General features: G+C 56.4%; 8 protein-coding genes across 8 annotated transcripts; 4 read left to right on the forward strand and 4 right to left on the reverse strand.

Moving 5' to 3' along the window:
• Positions 1–1,887: 1,887 nt before the first annotated feature.
• Positions 1,888–2,210, forward strand: ColSpa_07224 (uncharacterized protein; the record flags this gene model as incomplete). Its single annotated transcript, XM_049273436.1, has 2 exons — positions 1,888–2,097; positions 2,172–2,210. The coding sequence occupies 2 exons, from the start codon at positions 1,888–1,890 to the stop codon at positions 2,208–2,210; spliced, it is 249 nt and encodes an 82-aa protein (XP_049129393.1).
• A 1,822-nt stretch (positions 2,211–4,032) lies between these two features.
• Positions 4,033–4,738, reverse strand: ColSpa_07225 (uncharacterized protein; the record flags this gene model as incomplete). The annotated part of the gene is made up of 2 exons (XM_049273437.1): positions 4,033–4,163; positions 4,639–4,738. 2 exons carry the CDS (start codon positions 4,736–4,738, stop codon positions 4,033–4,035), a joined length of 231 nt encoding a protein of 76 aa, XP_049129394.1.
• Positions 4,739–5,715: 977 nt separating this feature from the next.
• On the forward strand, positions 5,716–8,674 carry ColSpa_07226 (general transcriptional corepressor ssn6; the record flags this gene model as incomplete). The annotated part of the gene is made up of 6 exons (XM_049273438.1): positions 5,716–5,869; positions 5,923–6,126; positions 6,183–6,592; positions 6,640–7,047; positions 7,101–7,391; positions 7,424–8,674. The coding sequence occupies 6 exons, from the start codon at positions 5,716–5,718 to the stop codon at positions 8,672–8,674; spliced, it is 2,718 nt and encodes a 905-aa protein (XP_049129395.1).
• A 1,517-nt stretch (positions 8,675–10,191) lies between these two features.
• ColSpa_07227 (60S ribosomal protein L3) lies at positions 10,192–11,628 on the forward strand (the record flags this gene model as incomplete). Its single annotated transcript, XM_049273439.1, has 5 exons — positions 10,192–10,201; positions 10,252–10,333; positions 10,439–10,595; positions 10,649–11,322; positions 11,376–11,628. 5 exons carry the CDS (start codon positions 10,192–10,194, stop codon positions 11,626–11,628), a joined length of 1,176 nt encoding a protein of 391 aa, XP_049129396.1.
• A 1,799-nt stretch (positions 11,629–13,427) lies between these two features.
• ColSpa_07228 (anthranilate synthase component 1) lies at positions 13,428–15,182 on the forward strand (the record flags this gene model as incomplete). Its single annotated transcript, XM_049273440.1, has 4 exons — positions 13,428–13,439; positions 13,511–14,927; positions 14,994–15,021; positions 15,074–15,182. The coding sequence occupies 4 exons, from the start codon at positions 13,428–13,430 to the stop codon at positions 15,180–15,182; spliced, it is 1,566 nt and encodes a 521-aa protein (XP_049129397.1).
• A 399-nt stretch (positions 15,183–15,581) lies between these two features.
• Positions 15,582–17,113, reverse strand: ColSpa_07229 (uncharacterized protein; the record flags this gene model as incomplete). Its single annotated transcript, XM_049273441.1, has 3 exons — positions 15,582–16,354; positions 16,472–16,865; positions 16,952–17,113. 3 exons carry the CDS (start codon positions 17,111–17,113, stop codon positions 15,582–15,584), a joined length of 1,329 nt encoding a protein of 442 aa, XP_049129398.1.
• Positions 17,114–21,763: 4,650 nt separating this feature from the next.
• ColSpa_07230 (uncharacterized protein) lies at positions 21,764–22,131 on the reverse strand (the record flags this gene model as incomplete). Its single annotated transcript, XM_049273442.1, has 2 exons — positions 21,764–21,958; positions 22,000–22,131. 2 exons carry the CDS (start codon positions 22,129–22,131, stop codon positions 21,764–21,766), a joined length of 327 nt encoding a protein of 108 aa, XP_049129399.1.
• A 990-nt stretch (positions 22,132–23,121) lies between these two features.
• Positions 23,122–24,604, reverse strand: ColSpa_07231 (protein EPD1; the record flags this gene model as incomplete). Its single annotated transcript, XM_049273443.1, has 3 exons — positions 23,122–24,105; positions 24,133–24,344; positions 24,487–24,604. The coding sequence occupies 3 exons, from the start codon at positions 24,602–24,604 to the stop codon at positions 23,122–23,124; spliced, it is 1,314 nt and encodes a 437-aa protein (XP_049129400.1).

Here is a 24,604-nt window from a genome sequence, read left to right on the forward strand (position 1 = left end):
AGTACTAGCTAGAGTAACAGTCTCCGCCGTTTACCTTCACCGCATGATGGGGCCCGAGGAGCGTTACGACTTACGTACATGATGGGGGAGAAGGGTTATTGTCGCCGGAGCGCGGCACTAGGTACGCTAGCCATCCCCTTTGAGTGGGCTTGGGATGCGGACCGTGTCCATAATTGTCTGGCGTCTACGGCTAGAAGAAAAAGGGGAAACCAAACCTTTGGTTCTTTCCAGCGATGTGTCCGACGACATGGACGTCTAGTGGTTGTAACATGGACTGGAGAATCTCGGTCGATTCTGATTCCTGCTGGCCTTGGTCGGACAACGAGTTTGATTCAGGGATTCGGGGGAGACAGGGAGACGGCTCAGCCAAGACCGGCTGCGAGCCAATCCGCCGACCAGATCAGCCTGGCAGTAACACAAGCGATACCCGTACTGCGTGCTTAACCTGAGCCTGCGCCGCTCGCAGGGCGCCATGGTACCCAGTATTCCGCCGGTAGCCACGTCTGTCAGCCTTTTAGCAGAAGTCCATCGTCGTCCGTGTCGGCAGCGTTGGTAATGGCGGTTGCGACGACCGACGGCGATGGCGATGGCGATGGCGGCTGCCGTGGATGACTGTCTCGATCCTCTGCGAGCTTCTGTTGTGTGTGTGTGTCTGTGTGTGCGCGTCTCTCCAGACCAGTTGATTGCCCCGGCCTCTGCATGGTCCGTAGGTAGGCAACCAGAATGAGGCAGAGAGAGAGAGAAAGAGAGAGAGAGAAGTGTTGGTATCTGCAGAGTCGGGTACGTACCCTACAACGTTTCTCTTTGTTCGTTTCCCAGCCCAGCGCAGCCTAGCCCAGCCCCAGCAGAATAAAAAAAAGGGGGGGGCCAGGGTTTCGAGAGACAGGCGGACGGTACGGACACAGGAAACCAGAAAAGTCAGAAAATACCCGGGCTGCCGGGGGGCGCTGCCGCTTGTACATGTTGGGAAGGGTAAGAGAAAGAAGGAGGACAGAAGAAACATGGGTGGACCCAGCCGCCGCATGCCGTGCCACTCGACCCCGAAAAGGCTCTCCCCGTCCCACAGACTCTCTGGGAGTGCCACACCACGGCGAACGCCAAGGAGTCAGATCAGTCTCCGCGGTGGCACGTCAGGTTCGACGACGGGTTGGGCGAAGCAGTGTGGAAGGGTGCAGAAACCTTGGTACATTGTACCCAGGTAGGCACGTACCTAGTGCACAGAGTAGTGGTGTAGGCACGATACCACGGTACGTACTTGCGTATTGTGTACACTATCTACAGCCGCGAGGAACGTATCTTCTTGTCCTACGTATCCGTCCGCGGCGTTGGCAAGTCCACAATTGTCCGGAGACGTGTGTGTACAGTACCTTTAGAGCAAGGGCCGTGCGCTCCTCTGACCTTATTGCCTCAACTCGATTCTTTCCACGAAGGCATCACCCTCAATCGCGCCCTGCCCTCCCCTCCCAGATCGATTACACTACAGTCGCCAACCCAGCATCAAACCATCCTTAATGTCGCATCCTCGAGAGATACCCAGCCATATTCTTTCCGTTCTTCTGTTTTGCTTTGGCCGCCGGAAGCCTTCCGAGCACCTCCCTCTCTTTTTTCCCCTTTTCTTTTCTTTCCATACCCGCATACATCATCACCCTCACCCACCTAGCCATCGTCGCCGTCTCCATCCTCGCCTCGGGCCCTGCCATTGTGACTTCGTCACCATCGTTCCCGCAAACACACACACTCACACACACACACACACACACACATGTCCGCACACCGTCCCTCGCGCTTGACGCCGCCGCCGCCAGTCGGGTACCCTCGTACTGCCCCAAACTGCCTGCATATGCGAGAGATGGCTGCATCCTTCCTCCGCCTACCCTACACGTACATATGGCGGTACAGGGCACGTACACAATCAATCTCTGCTTCGTCCAAGCCAAGGGTTGGGGAACGGCAGGCACCCCCGCCACACAGAGCCAGACGCAGCACTACGGCACGCCCCTCCACCTTGTTGCTGTCGCATTTCTTTTCTCACACCTTGACCCCTGGCAACGGGACGCCCCCCTCCATTCCTCCTCTCCTCTCCGAAAGGCTCCTCAGGTAAGCCTCCAGCGCCTGCCTTCTCTACCTTACGAAGGAAGTGTCCCCACTCAGCCATGATCCCCTCCCTCTAGCCTGGCGGCGGCGGCGGCAGCGACGACCGCATCCTGTAGAGCTATTCGCGGGTCCCTAGGGAAGCCCACAGCTGCATCCGCGTCATGTGTCTCCTGTATCTGCGTTCGCTGGCCCACACATGTGCACGGGTATGCCACTCGCATCGTTTCTGGGCGAGAGTAATCAATCCGCTGGTCCAGCAGAGGCCGCACTGCAGCACAGGAAAACGGCGTGCATCTCCCACTCAACGCGGGCCAACACGGGGCACCAGCCACTGCAGCTTCTGACGATAGCTTCGTATCGGGAAGCCCTGTTCAGGGAAGGCCAAACCCGCACTTTCCACTGCACACGCAAACGAGCGCCGACCGCTTTTCAGCGACTGATGGCCTTGTCGCGACGCCTCTTCATGTGCAACATACTACCAATAAATAATTAAATGAGGATTGAAATTCGAAATCCGTTGTCAATAGTCCTCCTTCAGCGCCGAGTCTCCGGGGAAGTCGACAAACAACCAAGCCCATCCCGTCCCATCCCATCACGATCTTCGGGCGCTGAAACCGAAGATCTCGCCGGGGGTTGCGAATAAGAAAGACAGCTGAGGTGAGGTGACGGGAGAGGGTAGCGTGCCAATCAAAGCACCAAAGACGGGTACACCAACGCCCAGGCGAAGAAGGGTGGGAAGCTCGGGGGAGGAAGGGAATCAACGCCTGACTAGTGAGCATTTGCGGCACGGATGAAGTCACGTCGTTGCTCTGAATGGATGGATGCAGTGGTTGCAGCGATGACATGAACCAAACTCAAAGTTCGTCTTTTCTTGCGTTGGTTTTGGCTTCTGGCATTTCTTCGACGGTGCGATCCACTCCCCCGATCAGGATCTTGGGGGGAACCGGTCATGCACCCTCGCCCATCTGGAGGTGCCCAGGGCACCGCCCAGCCTAGTCCAGCCAGCCAGCTAGCCAGCCTGGGCCAGACACACATCACCTACACAGCATCGGGCTGGGAACGTGAGGTGACGGTCGGTACCTCGTTCTCAGGGGGGATATCTTCCCCGACGAAGGGGAAGGGGCTACCCTTCGGTGAGCAAACATTCCCTGACCTGGACCTGAGGTGAACGCTGATAACTCCCGACACGTGGGTTTTGCCGTAATGCAGTTTAGCGGCGGCAACCCCTCAGCGCAGCGTTCCCTATTTTCTGGAAGGCATTATTTCCCTTTTCTTTTTGGCGACTTGTTATCCGTTTCTGTTATTATGTTTCTGACCTCCCTCTCCGTTCTCTGACGGGCGTCTCGGTTGATCTTGCGCGTGCCTGTCAGACCCAATCTTCCGTCCACCTTTGTTGTGTGAGAGCCAGAAAGACAACGTCGCAAGAGGACGGTGTCTTGTTGGACTTGGGTCCACTCACTACATTTGGCACGTTGCGATAATCGGATTCCCTCGATCGGAGCCAGCTGCCTGTTTTTCCAAGGCCCATGCTGCGGCAATCTCGTCCCAATTTCTCGATGACGCCTGGAGGCTCTATCGTTGCTGACGAGACAGAGGTTGGAGGGGATGCGACCGCTTGATTGCCCTGGTCACCCTCCACAGGCCAGAAGTCATGCCTAAGGCACATTACGAGTCCCATACCCTCGGTGTTCTTCCGCCGCAGCGACCGGGAGACACACACAATGGCGTCGCGATGCGATGCGACATGGCTGTCTTTTGTTTCAAAAATCTATGCGGATGGCATGTCTGACCAAGTCGTCGTCGACGTCCCTTACCCGCAGATCGCCCTTTATGTGCCATACCTGAGGACGCTGGTGGTATTGACGGCTTAGTAGATACTCCTACGTTGTACGCTCCCCAACTCCCAAATGCCCTCTCTCTCGGCTGCCACAACATGCACTACCGCCGAATCGCATCGTGACCCTCGGCCTGCTCAAACCGCAGGAGCAAGTTAGCAACACCTTCAGACTTGCAAAGCTTGGTCCAAGGCTGCATCGTGTTACGCAGCAGCATGCGGTGTGCAGCTTTAACTGCGTTCACTGATGGCTAACGGTAACATTAGCTCCGGTCGGTCGAGCTGGCCGTCGCCAATCTTTCCGAATTTTGTCGGAAATCCACGAACCATCAGCCTATGGACAGGGGAAGATTCAACCGGAGGAGTCCGATGACAAGAAGCTCCGGGACGCACTGCGAAAGGCGGGGTCAGAACTTCGATATCCAACCTTGGCCGTACATGAGGGTTGCAACGGGCTTCGGTTCACCCCTACTGGGAGTCAATGAACGATAGCTTCAAGAGTACCATCGACATCTTAACCAGGCATCTGTATTTCGTAGGGAGTTAACCAACAGGGGGGGGGGGGGGGGGGGGGGGGGGGGGGGGGGGGGGGGGGGGGATTGAGGCGGATGGCAAACACAGCAGACGCGCCGAGCTGCCGACTCGCGCTTTAAGGAAGCAATGAAAAGGGGAGGGGTCGGGTCTGCAAAGACGTGTTTCGCTAGACTCACAAGAGGAATCATCCGCGCCCATATTGTTACCGCAGATTTCCGCAGTGAGGTCGACGTCTCCATAAGCCAAGGGACGTTTATCCACCTCTCTGCTCCCCATTTCGGACCAGCAGGAGCCAAGCAACCACGGATCCCTGAGCCTCTGGAAGGGGGGCGAGACTGTTGTGTTGTGTGGGAGTGCCCGCCGCCCGCCTCCATGAAATCTGTAGGTACCTGGGCCTGGCAGGCGGCGCGCGGGCATGGGGCGTCGGTCGTGGGTGTGGGCGTGGGCGTGGGCGTGGGCGTGAAGGCGTGAGCAAGCGTGGGCGTGGGTATGGGTATCGGCTCCAGCCAAAAGTTGCGCTAGCCAAGTTGCTTTTGAGATGAGATGAGTGTGAAGATACGTACCTGCGCCTCCATCCTTGCCCCACATCGACCACCCCCCAGCACCGACTTAAATAAAAAGCAGTGTGCAGGGGGTTTGGCCGGTGTCGTTTCGCTTGGGAGAGGGTGTGCCCCATGCCGTCGATGTAACAAGCTGGGAGCTGGGTAAGGGTAGTTGAACAGAGATGATGGAACCTGACTTGGGAACTCTCGCAGCCTCCCAACTTCTCCTTCTTCGCTTTTCCCCCATCCCCAACTTTGCACTGAGCTACAACGAGGGGCGCTTCAATCGATCGCCGTCGGGTCTCGTATCCCTTCCTTTCCAACATCATCATTGTGCTGCCTCGGGGCTTGCCCGCCCTTTCGGATCAGCTCGTCGTCACGATTTTGTTTGACTTTACTCTAGCTTTGGCGTGTCGTCGCTTCTGACCTTGACGCCCAGCCTCCCGTTGACGGGTTGCACGTCGAACCTCGATCCGTTCGAACCGTCGCAACGAAATTTACCAGCTTCGAACAACATTTCAACAGAAGCAAATCGAGGCAACCTGAGTCGGCGTCTCCAGTCTTCGTCAGTTTTTTATTTGTCTCATCCTCTGTAATTACGGCATCGTCGCCGTTACTTTCGCCGCCCTTTGCGCGACCATCGTCAGCCGTTCATCGACGGAGACCCGCAACAGATCGCGCGCATAGAGTCTCGCTCGATTCGCAGACGCAATGGCCAACCACCACCCGTCGCCGACCATGGCCATGCAGGCACAGCAGCATGGCCCTCCTGGCCCTCCTCCGCCGCCAGGGATGCAGCAAGGCCAGAACTATGCGCCCTCGCGCCAGATCCTCCTCATGAACGAGGCCGTATGGATGCAGATCGGTAAGCCTGTCGCGACCAACTTGGCGCACAACACCATCTAACAATTGATACAGGCAGCTTCGCTGAGCTTCTCGGTAACCTCGAGGAAGCCATGAAGGCTTACGACCGGGCCTTGCAGGCAAACCCGCAATCAGTAGCGGCAATGAATGCCATCAGCTTGATCCTGCGCACGCGCGAGGAGTTTCACAAAGCTGTCGACTACCTGCAGGCGATACTCAAGATCGACAACACCAATGGCGAGGCCTGGGGCAGCTTGGGTACGTGCCACGCCCTCAAATGCGCTCGGCGAATGCAACTTGCTAACTGCTGACAGGTCACTGCTACCTTATGATGGACGACTTGCAGCAAGCCTACGCTGCCTACCAGTCTGCCTTGGTCAACTTGAGGAGCCCGAGGGTTAGTAGCGCCGCCTCCGGCTCTGTGGGTTTCTCGAATACTAACACTGCGCAGGAGCCCAAGCTGTGGTACGGCATTGGCATCCTTTACGACAGATATGGCTCCCTGGAGCATGCCGAAGAGGCCTTCTCGCAGGTGATGCAGATGCAGCCCGACTTTGAAAAGGCGAATGAGATTTACTTCCGTCTTGGCATCATATACAAGCAACAGCAGAAGTATGGTCAGAGTCTTGAGTGCTTCAAGTACATTGTCAACTCACCGCCTCCTCCCTTGACCGAAGAGGACATTTGGTTCCAGATTGGTCACGTCCACGAGCAGCAGAAAGACGTAAGTAGCCGGCCCCCGTTCTCGACAAAGGCCGTAGCTAACCCCAGAGACAGTACGATAGTGCTAAGGCTGCCTACCAAAGAGTTCTCGAACGTGACCCGAGCCACGCAAAGGTCCTGCAGCAGCTTGGCTGGCTCCACCACCAGCAGAGCAGTAGCTTCCAGAGCCAGGAGCGGGCGATTGAATTCTTGGAGAAGTCTGTTGCCGCCGACCAAGGCGATGCTCAGAGCTGGTACCTGCTTGGTCGCTGTTACATGTCTCAGCAGAAGTACCCCAAGGCGTACGAGGCGTACCAGCAGGCCGTCTATCGCGATGGGAGGAACCCGACGTTCTGGTGCTCCATCGGAGTGCTGTACTACCAGATCAACCAGTACCGTGATGCTCTCGACGCTTACTCTCGTGCCATTCGGCTCAACCCCTTTATCTCCGAAGTCTGGTACGACTTGGGCACACTGGTGAGTTCACAATTCCACAAATATGGTTAGTGTCATTACTAACAAAGACTCAGTACGAATCCTGCAACAACCAAATTAGCGATGCGCTTGACGCGTACCAGCGCGCCGCGGAGCTTGACCCCCAGAACCCTCACATCAAGGCGCGTCTGCAGCTGCTGAGGAACGGCGGCGCCAACGGAGGACAGCCCCCAGCGCTCCCCAGCCCGCTGATGTTCACCCTCAAGCATACCAAGTCGGTCCCCCGGCACCCCAATGGGGAAGCTCTGCTCCTCAGTCCCAGCAGCAGGGAGGACAGCAGCCTCCGCCACCACCTGGTCCCGGCGGCCCTGGCAGCAACGGCTGGGGTAGACTGGCGGACATTAACCCGCCCCCACAGCCACCTAACCCCTACGAGCAGCGCGGCGAGCCGTTCCGTGGACCTGCCCCCCCTATGCCGCGCCAGCCCAGCCCTAGGCAAGAACAGCAGCAGCAGCAGCAACAACAGCAGCAGCAACAGCAGCACGGCGGCCGCCCGCCCTACCCTGAGTCGATCCGTCGGATGCCTAGCCCGCCTTCGCACTACTCTGGACCGCCGCAGCCTCCTCAACAGCCCCCTCAGGGTGCTCCCACTTCTGCGCCGCGCACCATCAACCCCAACTACTCTCAGCAGTCTTCTGCTCAAATGCCTCCTATGAATGTGGGACCCAATGGCCCTCCCAGCCAGCCGCCGCAGTTCCGCGGCACTAACAGCCCCCGGCCAGGCGAGAGGCCCATGCACGATAACCGCATGCCTTCTCCCAAGTCGGCGTATCCTCAACATCCCCCCCCTCCGCCGCCGCCGTACAGCCATCACCCTGACGGCCCCACCCCTGGCCCCATGGAGGCCGGTGCCCCGCCTCCACCCCCTCCTGGTGCGATTGCCGCAGACCCGGCAGCGCAGCGCAACGAACATGAGCGTCCCCCCTCCGTTGGCCCCAAGCGCATGCGGGAGTGGGAGGAGGAGTCCTCCCACAAGCGCCCGGCCAATGATGAGAACCGAGCCAGACTTGATGACGTTCGCCCTCGACGGCCGTCGACCCCTCCAGGACCCCGGGAGCAGTACCGTCGCAATTCATCGGAGGTCCGCCGCTTTGAGGATCAGCGCCGTGCCGAAGATCAGCGTCGCGCCGACGATCAGAGAAGGGCCGAGGACATTCGGAGAGGCGAGGAGCAGCGCCATGCCAACGACGGGTACCACCCCTCGGAGGCGGCTCATCACCCTCCTAGCCACCCGATGCCCTCCAACCACCTCCCGCCGATGCAGTCGGCTGCCGCACCGATGCAGAACATTCTCCATGACGGAGCTCAGAACGGTCCCGGACCTGCCTCCGGGCCGGCTCCTGGTGTCAAGGAGTACCCTGCCGAGGAACGGCCGCCAATCGAGCACACTCCCGCCCCCCGGCCTGCCCAGCCGAGCGAGCCGGAGCGTGCGGCCCGGAAAATGGATGTTGACGAAGACTACGATGACAGTGGAGAGGATGAAAAGAAGGGTGCCGTTGCTACGACCAACGGCTCTGGCCCTGCCCCGACGTCGGGTGAGACCAAGACGCCAACGAGCGCGAGCATCAATGGCTTGATGGGACCTACTCCCAAGGTCGAGTCGACTTAATGGATCAATGGCAGTTTGACGTATGGTTTTCTTTGTATGCGTATCCTGTGTTCCCTTTTCGTGTATACCATTTCGTTCTTCGAACTCGTCCCGTCTCAAGACCCATCTTTCGTTGGACACTGGTGTGGCCAGGCAATTAGGTAGCTTATGAAGACAATACCAGTGTGGAATCTAGACTGCATCTGTTTGCATGGCATGAAGAGCGAAGCGACGGCTGGTCGTTACCGTGTCGGTGTGAGTACGTGCATATACTCGACACCCCAAACGAGGTGTAAGACAACACACAAGACTGCCCCCAAAAGAAAACCCCAGCGATAGTGTTTTTGCTGGTGCTCCATACAACCATTTACGCTACTCCTTTTTTTCCTTTTCTATTTGTGTCTTTTTTCTTTTTCTCCCCTAAAAGCCCTAGTCCAGCATTACGAGAGGGGTCTTATTCATGGTCTCAGAGGACGGTTCGATGTAGCCCTGTCCTCTACTAACCAGTAGATCTGTCCAGATGGCCGTTGTCGGATAGATCATGCGATAGACCAAGGCGGGCAGACAAGCCTGGATAACGAGGAGGAAGCATGGATACATGTGTGTGCTAGCTAGCTTGCTGAGGTTGCCCTTCTGGCAGACGTACCGGGTTTAATGCAGGAAAGGGACTTGGCAACCAGACGACAGAATCATGAAGGACCGTGTAAGTAGGGCATTAAACAAACAAACAAGAGAGTAACATGATGGGATAATTGAGGCTAGTAGTCTAGTGTAGTTCGTTGACGCTCTCCTTGGAGACCTCACTATGGTGTTGTACTTTCCATCTTATGGGTGCGGAATGTCACGTGCCTCCAATTGCGACTCTGGATTACATAATGTGACTTTGTCGGAGGACCAAGAGGCGTCGAGTTGTACTCATCAACATGAATTTGTACGAAGAAGCAAATTACCGAGCATTGGAGTGCCGAAGCCATAGAAAATTCTTAAATTTCCATGAAGAAGTGACCCAAGTGCTGCCTAAGGTCATTGATCGCCATCTACAAAGACTGCTTGACTACAAGCGTGAATGCCCTCAGCGGCCACTTACCAAGGCCCCAGTCCAGAGGACCCCTGTATTTTTGAGCATCATCAAACTTGCGAAATTCGCACTCTTGGACTTTGATCCTGAGGCTTTAATACCATTGAACCTGTACCTGTTCCATCAAGGATCACCGAGCTGCACCCATTCACTGGATGGCTAGGGCGGCGACCCCATGCGGTCTTCAACCCCGCCATATAGGTAAAATGCAGCGGATTTTCTTTCTGCCGTTCACCGATGCCCCTGCGAAACCCACTCATTTTTGGGACAAATGGGTCGCACCTGCCAAATTTTCGAAAATTCGCTTAATTTTTGGGGCGCACACCCGGCACCTTCTCTGTTTTTTTTACTTGTAGGTGACCTAGTATTTCGATCTTTTTCTCTTCAACCACCTCGTCGACAACCCTCTCTTAGCCGGAAATATCGCCAATCGCCTCGGCCTCAGCCTCCGGAAGAAGTCATGTCTCACCGTCGGTCCCCCTCGTTCCTGTTGCAGAGGAAATTGCTAAAGTATTAAAAGGAAAGTACGAGGCGCCTCGCCACGGTTCGCTGGCCTACCTGCCGCGCAAGCGTGCTGCCCGTCACCGCGGCAAGGTCAAGTCGTAAGTGCTCAAAAATCTCGTGCGATGCTGGCTCCTAGAGGGGAGCCTGGGAGGCCCTTGGGAATTTGAAGATCGCAGAGGCTGACCATTGCGATGCACTCACAGCTTCCCCAAGGATGACGCCAAGAAGCCCGTCCACCTGACGGCCGCCATGGGCTACAAGGCCGGTATGACCACGATTGTCCGCGACCTCGACCGTCCCGGTGCCAAGGCCAACAAGAAGGAGGTCGTCGAGGCCGTCTCCATCATTGATACCCCACCTGTACTACCAACGCAGCCCGCTTGGCTCTGTGCCTATGGCTAACATCTCTACAGATGATCGTTGTTGGTCTCGTGGGCTACATCGAGACTCCCCGCGGTCTGCGCTCGCTCACCACCGTCTGGGCTGAGCACTTGAGCGACGAGATCCGCCGCCGCTTCTACAAGAACTGGTACAAGTCCAAGAAGAAGGCTTTCACCAAGTACGCCAAGCAGCACTCCGAGTCCTCCGGTGCCTCCATCACCCGCGAGCTCGAGCGCATCAAGAAGTACTGCACCGTCGTCCGCGTTCTCGCCCACACCCAGGTCCGCAAGACGCCTCTCACCCAGAAGAAGGCCCACTTGATGGAGATCCAGGTCAACGGTGGCTCCATCCCCGACAAGGTCGACTTCGGCTACGGTCTCTTCGAGAAGCCCGTCACCATCGACTCGATCTTCGAGCAGAACGAGATGATCGATGTTATCGCCGTCACCCGCGGTCACGGATACAACGGTGTCACCTCCCGTTGGGGTACCAAGAAGCTTCCTCGCAAGACTCACAAGGGTCTGCGTAAGGTCGCCTGTATCGGTGCCTGGCATCCTTCCCACGTCCAGTGGACTGTTGCCCGTGCCGGTCAGATGGGTTACCACCACCGTACCTCTGTCAACCACAAGGTTTACAGAATCGGCAAGGGCGACGCCGACGACAACGCCTCCACCGACGTTGATGTCACCAAGAAGACCATCACCCCGTATGTTTTCCCCTTATCTCAATTTCCTGGTTAAAGTACTAACAGCATCACAGTCTCGGTGGCTTCGTCCGCTACGGTGAGGTCAAGAACGACTTCGTCATGGTCAAGGGCTCCATCCCTGGTACCAAGAAGCGTGTCATGACCCTCCGCAAGTCCATGTTCACCCACACCTCGAGAAAGGCCCTCGAGAAGATCGACCTCAAGTGGATCGACACCTCGTCCGAGTTCGGACACGGCGCCTTCCAGACGCCGGCGGAGAAGAAGCAGTACCAGGGTACCCTCAAGAAGGACCTTGTCGCTCAGTAGAGGATGGGTTCTTCAATTTTCTTGTATCATGGTCATGGCATCGGTGTCGAGGGTTCTTCACGTTACTATTCGGATGGTTTGGGACACCTTTGAGGTTAAAATGAGTGCCGAGAATTCAAAAGTCAAACCAATGATACCTACATGACCAACCGCATGTTGTTTCTGTCGAGGCTCGTGCATGATGTGATATGAATGTCTTCCGTAATTCCTATGAGACGGAATTCTACTCTGAACTACTGCAAGTAATACTGTCTCGAGACGCATTTTTACAATATGTGGGCACTCGATGCCGCCCACTGTCAGCCACTACCGGCAAGGTGGGGCTGTGAAATCCCGTCCGTTCGGCGACGTGAGACGTAGCTAGCCGGCCAGTTGCGTCATTCTAGACCTGCCCAACCATGGCTTGCATCTTCCCGCAAACCAAACTCGCGACCACATCACCCCTCAGTTCCCTACTTAGCTCCTCCACGTCCCCTATAAATCGAATGAAGACTACAACCCCACAAACGATTTGCCGAAACATCTGTCACCGAGCGTTCTCAATAACCGCAAGACAACCCACCACAAGCACCGCATTCACACGTCGATTGCACCTCCCGAACAGCAGCTTCCAAGCCCCACCCCGTCAGGCTCTCAGCAGATTCTCGACGGTCCCGCATCTGAAAATGTCCGACGCAGACTACGCCTCGTTCCTGGACAAGGCGAACCAGGACCCCAACGAGGGCTACGCCAAGTCGACGGGCAACAAGAGCAAGGAGTTCAAGGCGCAGGACCAGGGCGTTGAGGTGCCCAAGGCGATTCAGGACGTGCTGAAGCAGGACAAGGTGTACGTCTCCGATGCGGACGAGCCGTTCGTCGGCGTTGCGCTGGCGTGGGATGAGGCTGGCAAGGGTCTGCCGGACGAGGGTGAGTTCTCCAGTTCTTCCCCATCCATCGCGTGCCCTCGCAGAGGGAGCGGCGCGCACTCAACTTCTTCCACGAGCAGCAGCTGACAAACATCGATACCGCAGTCGAATTCGCGCAGCTGATTGAACACCCGGACGCCGAGAACGCGGGCGTGGATCTGCTGGACCCCGTGGACTGGGACTCGAACGGCGACTACAAGGACATCATCGAAGCGGTACGCAAGGCGGGCAAAGGCAACGACGTCAGGGTCTACCAGGTACCCAAGGGCGGCGTCCGGACGGAGTACTGGGTCGTCACAACGGACGGGAAGGGCAAGGGCGCGAAGCTTGTGGGCGTCAAGGCATTATCTGTCGAGAGCTGATACCCCCAAATAGATTTAGGATATGCCAGGGGGAGTTGAAGTAGGATCAAGCGAATAGGTCAGCTCAGTCTGCTCACACATTGAAGGTTAACTCAAGCCCCCTTTAGCTGCAGCTATTTTGACTTTGACATGACCATGACTGTGTTTATGCAACTCAGTTAACGCATCAGACATCCGATCCTGCTACGGATCATTCCAGCCATTGTTTCCCAGCGTTTGGACCTCGCCTACTCGTTCAGGCCGACGGTCTAGACCAGATTGGCAGAACAATGGGTAGGTGGTGGGGGCATTGTGTCACTGATCCTTGACACAGCGGAGGTGCCACTAACGGCAACGCCTGTCTTGCCTTATCGAAGCGCAACGGCAGTGAACTTCCGCTTATCGGACCCTGCTTGGCTCGCAACCCCTCCAAGCCCGGAGGCTAAAGAATTCATTTACACTCGCTCTAGATACGGTGACTCAGATAAAAACATACACGACTCTCCCACGCCTCACCTACACATAATCTGTCTCGCCAGCGGACCGGATCAGCATGTCGGGACCGGTAAGTCCTCGCCGCCTCTCAATTGACTCCGCCCGCCGCGGGCTGTACTGCAACTGACACCGCTGCCCCAGCGCGCAGTCGTCCCGTCCCTCGAGACGGTCAGGTCCATCCTCTCCGCCCCGGCCGCGACGAACAGCACCAGGAAGCCGACCCTCGTCCCCGTTTACCGCCAGATCTCCTCCGACCTCATCACTCCGTCCGCCGCCTACCTCAAGGTCTCTACCCACCACAAGGACTCGGACTACTCCTTCCTCTTCGAGAGCGCCGCCACCGAACGTGTCGGCCGCTACAGCTTCGTCGGCGCCGGCCCCCGGAAGGTCCTCGCCACTGGCCCCGGCTATGGCCCAGAATGCGACCCCCTGCCGGCCCTCGAGGCCGAGCTGGCGCAGCACGTCGTCGCTCATGTGCCCGGCTTGCAGCTCCCGCCCATGGCCGGCGGTGCCGTCGGATACGTCGGGTACGACTGCGTGCGGTACTTCGAGCCCAAGACGGCGCGACCGATGAAGGACGTCCTCAAGATCCCCGAGTCGCTGTTTATGCTCTTCGATACGATCGTGGCGTTTGACCGCTTCTACGGCGTCATCAAGGTCATCACCTACCTCCGCGTCCCCGAGGATGCCTCCCAGCTCGAGGCCGAGTACCAGAAGGCGACACAGACCATCGACGACCTCGTAGCCGTCCTCAACGCCCCCGAGATCCCGATCCCCGAACAGCAGCCCATCCAGCTCAACCAGGAGTACACGTCCAACGTCGGGCAGAAGGGCTACGAGGGGCACGTCACGGAGCTGAAGAAGCACATCGTCAAGGGCGACATCATCCAGGCCGTGCCCTCGCAGCGCTTCGCCCGCCCGACGAGCCTGCACCCCTTCAACATCTACCGCCACCTGCGGACGGTGAACCCGTCGCCGTACCTCTTCTACGTGAACTGCAAGGACTTCCAGATCGTCGGCGCCTCACCCGAGCTGCTCGTCAAGTCCGAGGGCGGGCGCGTCATCACGCACCCGATCGCCGGCACCGTCAAGCGCGGCAAGACGCCCGAGGAGGACCAGCGGCTCGCCGACGAGCTCCGCAGCTCCCTGAAGGACCGCGCCGAGCACGTGATGCTCGTGGACCTCGCGCGCAACGACGTCAACCGCGTCGGCGACCCGTACACGGTCCGCGTGGACCACCTCATGGTCGTCGAGAAGTTCAGCCACGTCCAGCACCTCGTCTCGCAGGTCTCGGGTGTGCTGCGGCCGGGCCAGACGCGCTTCGACGCCTTCCGGAGCATCTTCCCCGCCGGTACGGTGTCGGGTGCGCCCAAGGTGCGCGCGATGGAGCTGATTGCCGAGCTGGAGAAGGAGAAGCGGGGCATCTACGCCGGCGCGGTGGGCTACTTTGGCTACGGCGGTGTTGACGAGAAGGGCGAGGAGGTCGAGGGTGCTATGGACACGTGTATTGCGCTGCGGACGATGCTCGTCAAGGACGGCGTGGCGTATCTGCAAGCCGGTGAGTTACCCCCTTTTTCCGGGGGTGGTGAGGGGAAGGGTGCTGAAGGCTGACTTTCTTTAATAGGCGGCGGTATCGTATTCGACTCGGACGAGTAAGTGAAACATGGCCAGCGTCGGGGAGGTGTTTACTGACTGTGCGATTAGGTACGACGAGTGGATGGAGACGATGAACAAGCTCGGCGCGAACATGCAGTGCATAACGACGGCGGAGGAGCTTTACTACGAGCAACAACAAGCGGCGAGTAAACAATGATAGAGTAAAAGTACTTTTTTTTTTTTTTGCAACGTTTAAAATTGATACCTCAAAATCTAAACCGGTACTGCTCTGGGTGACGGTGATGAAGAAAAGAACCTATTTGGTTCAAGACGTGTAAGTATATCCTAGCGTGATCATGTCCCTCACAACTCTCGCAGATGTTTTTACAGGCATTCATTCGAGGGCAACTAGTCTTGCGGGACACGCTTATTGAGGTTGGCAGTACGAACTGATATTTCACATTACGGATATGGGCGGCCCAGCGGTCTCCAGACCCAGTGCTTTCCCGCCGGCCGACTTTTGCGGCTATACATCCCCTCCCAACCCCCCAGAAAACATTGCCCATTAGTTTCATTATCATTATTTACATTACACATGTCCACATTCTTGATGCTCCTAAAACATGTTGTACGAGGGTATGAAGATCGACCCGGCACCGAGACCCACTGTCGCCAGCGCAGCCCACAGCACCGCGCCCGCCACGACGCCGTCCTGCAGAATCCTCAGGTGCCGGTTCTGGCTCGCGCTGGTCCGCTCAAAGACCCGCCGCCAGAGCGGCCGCCGCTCGTACGCGGCGACCCACCCCTCTTCGGAGAAGACGTTCTCGGGCCCCAGCGTCTGCAGGCTCGGTTTGCGGAGCGGGTCGACGGCGCCGGCGACGCTCTCGGGCGTCGCGGTGCGGCGGTGGCGCTTGTCGGCGCCCGTGCCGGCCTCGAGGTCGGGCACCTCCCAGGGCCGCACGTGGCGGCTGTGCGAGAGGTGGAGGGACAGGGAGACGCCGTCGAGGGCGGCGATGAGGATCATGAGACCGACGAAGAGAACGGGTGTGGGGAGGAGGCGGTAGTACTGCGATGCGCGGGAGAGGATCAGGATGACGTCGAGGACCAGGCTGAGAACCAGCAGGAAGATGCCGAGGAGGACGAGGAGGCGCGTCGCCACGCGGTTGGCATTGGCTATGCTGTAGCGGATGAAGTCTGGGTGCAGCTTGCCGCGGAGGAGGGCCTCGACCCTCTCGAAGGCGAGCAGGAGCGCCGAGGGGTGCGTAGTGGTGGACGTCGCGGCGAGGACGGCGTTGCGGTCGTCCTTTGTAAGATTCAGGCGGCGCGGGGCGTTGGGGACGATGTAGTGGTTCGTTATGGCGGTGATGTCGTCACGGAAGGGCTGCGGTGCTGCGGGGGCTGAGGGCATGTTAGTCCATCTGCTCGAGCGAAGGGCTGTGTGGATGAAAGTCAGGGGTTATACGCGAGAATGCGCACATTCAGGTGACGTTGAAGGGTGAGTCTCACCTTGCGTCTCTGCGGCCTCTTTGCCCTCCTCCTTCTCCTCCCCCTCCTTTTCTTCCTCCTCGATGACGGACATCCTGGGTTGTAGAACGTTGGCCGCCGAGGATGCACCGCGCTTGTGGCCGCGGCCGCCCGCGGTTTTGGCTTGGTGTTCGCTCTCGTCGTCGAGCATCGCGAGGATGTTGCTCACTTTGCTTTTGTTCTTGGCTCGTCTCTCCCGAGAGCTAAGCTTCCTGCCGCGGTCCGCGTCCCAGCGTGGCGCAAGGGCGCGCTGCTCGGGCGTGAGGGCCGTCGTCCACTCGTGGACGTAACTGCAGTACCACAGGAAGAACTGGAGAGGCTCGGCGTCCTGCTCGACATAGACCAGGTAGTCCATGAAGTCGTTTAACGAGCATGGCTGGTGGTGTTGACGTTAGTGAACTTCCTTTTTTGAAGTTTACAAAGCCATATCCTCGAAGATCTGACGTCGGGGGGGTAGCTCACTGATGCCGTCTTGTTCCTGACAACCTCTTCAAATGCAAGCCGGGGCGGAATCCACTTGTCGGTTTGCTTTGTCCGGCGGCGATAGCGCCGGCAATCCTCGTCCATCACGGGCGGACGCCATGGTCGTCCGGCGCTGGGCGTCTTGTAGAACTTGAGCGACATGCTGTCCGTCCTGCGGTGTTCTCTGCGCTGTTTCTCCCAGTATCACAGATCGTGTGCGAGACCTGTAGACGTAGTCGATACGAAGCGGATGAGCCGCAGACTTTTTGAGGTTCGAAGGAAAGGTTTTCTTCCACTCTTCAAACACACAGACCTCCTTGGAAATCCGACGTTGGGTGTTTGTGTGGTATGGGGTTGGGTGTGTGTGGGCGCTGACAGCACCTTTGTATACGAGAAACAGATCCCAGGATCCAACAGAACAAAACACTAGCTTCGAGATGTGTGGCCCGTCCTGTGCGCGTGCGCACGAACTGCAGCAGTAAGGGAAGTAGATCCGCCTTACGATGCACAGTCTCCCACAACCGCGCGTGCTGCCTTTACCTTGCCTCGCCTCGCCTTGCCTCAGCTTCATCCGACCTGACCGTGGCAACACGGCTGGTTGGCCCCAGATACCGACAAGGAAAGGTACAAGACTGGCCCACGGATGCAACAGCATCACGCGCCGTTGGGTTGCCTGGATATGCGCATGCCTGTGACCGATCCTACTTACTCTTCAGGAAGTAAGTATTGCATGGAACTGCAGGTTGGGCCATGCTTGTGACCGTGTCCCGCACCGCGTACCATACACACTTGTGACGCTTGACTTATAAGGCTGGCTGGGCAATAACATGAACTTCGAATACACGGATCGACAGGCATCAAGCAGCCGGCAACCGGCAGAGGGTGGGGGGTGGGGCTCCGTGTTCCTTTTCGCTCTCGCTTCTCCCTCATGATCCTCTCGCGTATCTACACTATGTTCCTGGGGGGTAGTGTATCCGCAGACAAGCTCGACTGATAGACCGGACGGTGAAAGAGGAAGGATGGGGGAAAGGGTTGTGATCTGGGTGCAGGCCCAGCCCTGGAGTGGCTTGCCGGGGTGGGGAGCGAGTGAAACGGGATATAGAGACTGTAGGATGAGAACATAGACATAGGGCGAGTGACGCAGTTGCCAAACGGCGGAGGAGTGTGGTTGTGGACGATAGGCACCTCTGCCCTTGCCTCAGCTTGCCATCAATGTTGAGCACTCGCCGCCTCGAAGGTGGCTGATTCGCTCCTCGAGAAGCTTAGAAGCGGAACAAAACGAACCAACCTGAATAGGTCAAGAAGAAAGGGAGGCATCACAGCCCTCCACCTCGCCTGTACTGTCACTTGAGCAGCAGCATGTCCTGCGTTTTCTACGCCAGCGTGGATGTCCCCGGTCGACCACCCATGACGACGGCTCCACGGATTGGCGTGTGGTGGGTGGCCTTGTCTGGCCTGGTTCCCGCGTCGTCTTGCCCGTCCGAATGATGAGAGGCAGTGTTGAGCATTCAGCAATGGCTGAAACTGGACAAGCCGACAGGGCAAGTGGCGGATAGGGCGCTCTGGGGGAATAAGTGGTCAAGGCCGGAGCGTGGCGTGTTTCTGGAAAGAGCTGGCGCCCCCATGACGTGAGCTGAGGGGATGTTGGTCTTGTTTCATAGGAACGTGCAGGTGAAGGGCAACGGGGAGGTTGTGAGCAGGAGGTGATGGGTGATGGTGCGGCAGTAAGTCACGAGTGTCAACAGCACACCCCGATTGGTTTCATGGCGTGGCATCGCGTCGCGTTTCAGAAAGTACGACCGGTTGGTCGCGGTGTGCGGTGTGCGGCTTGCGGCGTGCATGGCCCTCGGAGGTGAGACAAATCAGCTCCGGTCGAGGACTCCGTGGACTGCACGGGGCAGCCGGGCACTTGCCGAAGCTGGCTAGTTGAGTCACTGGATTGGATGCTGTAGACTTTTTCGTCTGTACGGGTCCGTAGTGAAGCTGGGAGCAACCCCTGGGGAAGACAGAGGCGGGAGCAGGATATCTGCGGGCTGTTGGATCAGCCGCTATTGTAACTCTCGTCACCGCGACCGCTACGGCATGACATGTAGGCGACGCCGACGGGTCGCCCGGTTTCTGCATGTTCATGCCATCGCTGCACGTCGAAGTGCTGTTAGAGATGGGTGAGGGCGGATGCGGAGACTGATCTCTTGACTGACATGCGCACGTCGCTGGCATACCCTCGACTTTCAAAGACAGTTGGGGGGATGTTGAACCAATGCCAATGCCAAAAATCCACCCTGAGTAATAACTCGTGGTTGTTGCGTGCGATCTTGACGGGCGAGCTGGGTTTCCCCCTCAATGACCTGTGCCTTCGAATTTATCAAAACTTGTGCTTGTCCTATTTTCCGTTCTCGTCCCCCTTTCGACATTTTGCCATCGTCTTGCCAAGTCTAGCGCTTCGCGATTTTCAGACACAATTTATTCGGTCATGGGTATTTTTAGCACAAGAGACGAATCGCCCCGAGGGCAACAGTCAAAAGCCAAGAGAGGGAAATGAAAGGAAGCGGCAGAAAGTTCAGGTCCAGGCGCACCGCAAGGCTTGGGTCGAGTAGCTGACGTGGAGCACTCAAGCCAGGGCCGGTGATCAGATCGCCAGTGCGTGATTTCGTCAATGGAACGCCTGCGGAGTTCAAACTCTTCCATGCCCGAAGCTCAAGAACATCCCATCTACTTTTTGCATTCCCTGGCAGCTCTCTGACCATTGTATTCTGACACGCGAATAAAAGCCACATTTCGAAGTTTTTGGGCCTATAGTCTGGCTCTCGCCTTGGAAATGTGACGACACTGACACCGTAGCGACTGTTCCGGAAAACAACCCTTTACAGAGTGTCGCTATGCCTTGGTTGCCGTGGGAAGAGACAACCCGTGAAAAGTACCAAAGGATAACCCAGTGCCACCTCACATTTTAAACTCTCTTCTAAATATACTATTACAAAGCCCCTGCTCCGTTCCATCTTTCCCTGAGTCCTCCTCGCTCTCGGGGAAACCCTTGGTCCCAGCCGCCATCAAGAAATCGCAACTCGCCAAATGTCGCCCACGTTCCCCCGTCTTCCCAAACATGAAACCATGACCACTCGCCTGGGTTGCGGTACCGGACCCCACATATCGCCAATAACGTCACGTCCGAGTCTCAATAGTAGAAGGATCAGGTGTCTATCAGAGAAGATCAGTCTGCCGGGGGCCTTGACGCCGTTTCCAAACCGCGGGCTGCCGTGTTTTGGGTACATTCGCATTCAATTTATAAACCGTTTTCGAAGCGCCGCCAACCATGGGTGCCTAGGCGAAGAGTATAATATATTATTCGGGCCTCGTTCACCTATATTTCAAAAATAGGGTGCTCAGCGACTTACCACGACAAACCGGATAGACTCTCTCAGCCTCCGCATAGCCCGGTTCCGAACACAGTTTGAGATCTGATAAACTCGATCAACCGGTAGAAGACCTGACCGGTCGGCTACCAATGCCCGACACCTCTCCACACCACGGCTGTCTTCTTCACTTCCACACAAACCCTTTAGACCAACCGTTAAGCCCATTTTGACACCCAATCAAAACCCGGATTCAAACCAGTGATATGCCGTCATTATCTTCCCAGTTGTGGTTCAAGGATCTATCAAAGTCAATAGAAAACGAAACCCCATCCCCGACCTGTTCCTAGTCGATCTACGTTCTGTCCATGCCACAGCAAATGAGTTCTGCACACGCAAGTGATGTGACAGCTCGACCATCTTGACGTGAGGCTACCCTTCTAGAAGATCCATAACTCATGGGGCGAAAGACAACAAAGTATCAAACCTGCCTTGAACGGTTCTGACAGGCTCCGGAGATCATAGGGCTTAGCCCCGTCTGCTCTTCTATCCCGCCGACCATCCAAGCGTGTCAAACTTCCAAGACTACGTAAGTGTCGGATTGAGTAAACACAAAAATTAGGGTAAGACGTAGCCAGGAAAACGACATAGGTTGAGCGTTGAGTTGTCGCTGTTGGTAGTCGCCCGCCAGACTTGGATGCGCACCCGTCTAGGAGAGACCATGTCCGTCTTCAGCATCGTCCAGATCGCACGAGGTGGTTTCGCCATACACGTTACAGCCGTGACTACTTGCGTAATGTCGCGTCTCATACCTCGAGGTTTGCGTAATCAAACACTGTTCATCCGAACCGCCATTTGCGTAATACCTGTCGGGTGTATCTGGCCTGGCTGCAAAGCTTGGAACCGGCAATGGCCAGTAACAGTACTCATTCATCCTACACCGTGGCCGCGAAACATCGTTCAACATACGACGTAGAGTTACATCGTGTTCCACCGTCTGAAACCTTGGCGTCCGAAATAACAGCATGTGCTAGAGAACTATGCGATCCTGCTCCCCTCATCTCTTTCTCCGATTTTCGATTAGACTTGAGAGAAGCCGAACATCAACACGCCACACGACTATTTTGGAATGGAAAAGAAAAAATGCGATAGCTGCATGATTATTAAGTCGGATCATAAATCAGCCATTACGTCTACCACATCTTGAACAAGCATAAACGTGCTGTCGTGCCGGAAGTGGGAACTCTCGAAGCGGTTGTTGATAGTTATACTCTATGAAGATATTGTATCGATTTATGTTTATCTGAACCAAAGCCTCTCTGAAGGCAGCACACCGATTATCTCCTGAGTTCTTCTGACGAAGAGTAACACTTATGGACAGAATTGCCTAGTCGTACCCTCAGAACTACCGTGCTCTCCGAGCCCAGTAGTCCCGTGATGAAGCTCCCCTGGCTGTTGATCATCCTAGAACCCAACCGACCACAACAATGACCAGAATAGTCAACGTAGGATTGCAAACGCCGACACCAGGCGCAAGAATGCTGTTTGAATTCGAGACTGCTTTTGGACTCATGTCCCGACCTCTAGCCTTGAAAGCAACCCAGTCAGCAACAACCTCTCCTAGCGCAAGCTCCATCAGTGACGAGCCACGTACCTGCGAGTCGGTCCAATGACAATCCCCTGGATGTTTCTTACACCACTCTTCCGGCTGAGTGGCACCGTGGTGCTCGTTTCTACCTGCAGAATCGTAGACCCCAAAGCCAGGATTCGGTGGGCCGGCGTCAACTCCATTGACCAAGTAAGCTGGACGGTGTATAAAACCTCCATGTCCCCTTTTCATCTCGAAGTAGTCCGTCACAAAGATAATTCCCGTGATGCAGAGACCTGCCACTCCAAGGGCGAGAACGCCCTTGACGGAAAGAGATAACCATCTTGGTACATGGAAGCTGATATGCATGTGCTTCTCGGGGCTCTCAGGCCGCGCCGGTGTCGTCTTGGGTTCTGCTGCTGTGGTGATTGGCTGTTGGAGACTGGAGGCGAAGTTGTAGCCCCACGTTACGAAGGCTGTCATGTTGACGAGCGTAGCTGATACTGTGGAAAGGATGATAAATGGTCGATAGACGTTGTCAAGCTACCTTCGATCTTGGGCAAGTTGACGATCACGCGTGGATGGGATGGAGTCTGGACGTGGCCCGTATTGTTCAATCGGTGGTATCGATGTACAGAAATGTATCGTGTTGGTAGAAAGAGTTATTCTAACCCGAAGTTCAGTATACAGAGGTTGAAGCGGTCACAAAACGTCCGCAAAAAGGTCCATCTGCAAGCATGTCCTCATTGAGAAGGGCCCAGCAAGGTTTGATGTTAGCAGGCACGATACGATGCAGCTGCCATAGTAAGTGGCCTGTGGCGACCGAAGATTGTAATGACAGACATGGGAGGGAAGGAAGTAGAGGAGCAGACGTTCACGTGGGCTGGCATTCGTTGTTGGACTCGAGAAATTTGTTGTCACGTCTATTCTTTGAGTCATGAATGACCTCTCTCATCTCTGCTCTTCAATGGGGCATTACTGATTAATCCATCATTACTCTCGCCGTAGGATCGATGCCAGAACACAACGGAACATCAACCAAGCCTCCAATCCAATCATCTCTGCCACCACCAGCAGAGACTATACCACCTCCGAGGAATAACGCCATACGCAATGCTTTGCTTCATAAAGCCCCGAGTATTCGCAAATGGGTATAAGCCATAAACCAGTTCATCGTGAAAACGAATGCACAAAATGTACAGAAGAAGAAAATAAAGTCCGCAGGTCGACTACATCCACACAGTGAAGAAGATCATGACACCAACCAAGCCAAAAGCCATTCCGGCAATTTGCTTGGTGCCGGATCCTGAAGGTCTCTCAGGTGCCGAAGACTCGGCAGATTCTGTCGGCGCCGCTGAAGCGCTGGTACCCGAGCCAGAGGTTGCCGACGCCGTCGGACTCGACGAGTAGCTGCCCTTAAAGGTCTCTCCGAGAGTGGGCAGACGAACATTCCCATCTACCAACCACCCACCCGTGGCTTTAGGACAATCGCGGGTGGAGACACTGGTCGGGTTGTAGTCGGACTTCATGACTCCGGTAGGGGTAATGGTAGCCCACTTGGATTGCAGGTTTTGGAACTCGGGCGAGCGAGGAATCGGCGTACCCTTGCGAGTGAATCCATCGTAGACATCGCCAGTTGTGATAGTCTTGGAAACTTCGGGACCGTACGACACGATACCATAATGGTTCTCCTCGTAGATCCATTCATAGACCATGGCTCCACTCCAATCATCCACCATGGGTTGGCTAAAGATGGCGTCCTGGTCGTCCCATGTCCTAGGTCCTTGTCCGGTGATACAGCCCGTCTCGGTGAAGAAGATAGGTACGGGAAATTGCTCGGCCATGGCTTGCAAGTTTGCGTAGCCTGAAGTGCTATAAGTGTTGGGATCACACCACTCGTACGAGTTGAGCCCGAAGAAATCAATGTTGTCCTCTGGCTTTCCACCGCAGGTAAGGTAGTCCTGCAACATAGGTCGTAATTCAGCAATGTCAGCAGCGGAGTAGCCAACGGGAATCTTCCGGTAGCCCTTCTTGTCTCGGTAGGCCTTCATGTCTCGCGCGGCGGCCTTCATGAAAGGGGCGACCTGAGATTGGTTGTTAAGCGCGATAATCTCGTTGCCGATGAAGAAGCCGAGAACGTTGTCGTGTTTCGCAAAGTTGTCCATGACCTTGGCGTACGCGTTGAATTGCGTCTCGTTCCAGTACGGGGTATTCTGCAGGTCGTGTTAGCAGCAACATACACGACAGTCGAGGATGGCACTGACAGGAAGGATATACGAGTCAAACGTGTCCAGGTCAATAAGGGTGTAGATGCCGGCCTCCTTGAAAGCTGCCATGCACCCGTCGTGGTTTGCGCTAGAATCGACGTGGTATACGCGAATTGCATTGGTGCCCAGCGTCTTCATGAGGCTGGCGTCGCGGGTGCATTGCTCCGTGTCCACCAATGGGTCATCTGAACAAGCTTTGGTTAGAAACGGACTTTGTGAGTGTGCATCGAGTCGAGCTGGGCTAACCTGGCGTCAATTGGTATGCAATTCCTGCGATGGCGTCAGTCACTGGTAATCTGAGCATAGTGGAACGGGTGATTGGTGTACCTTTCATGAACCATTGTCTTCCATTCTCGTCGAAGAACTTGTTGCCAACAATTTCGATTGGTGCGAGGGCAGTGGCAGTGCCAAGCAGCAACGCCGAGACAAGACTGGAGACTCGCAT

Source organism: Colletotrichum spaethianum (assembly GCF_022836535.1).
Source record: "Colletotrichum spaethianum MAFF 239500 DNA, contig18, whole genome shotgun sequence".
Taxonomy (NCBI): domain Eukaryota; kingdom Fungi; phylum Ascomycota; class Sordariomycetes; order Glomerellales; family Glomerellaceae; genus Colletotrichum; species Colletotrichum spaethianum.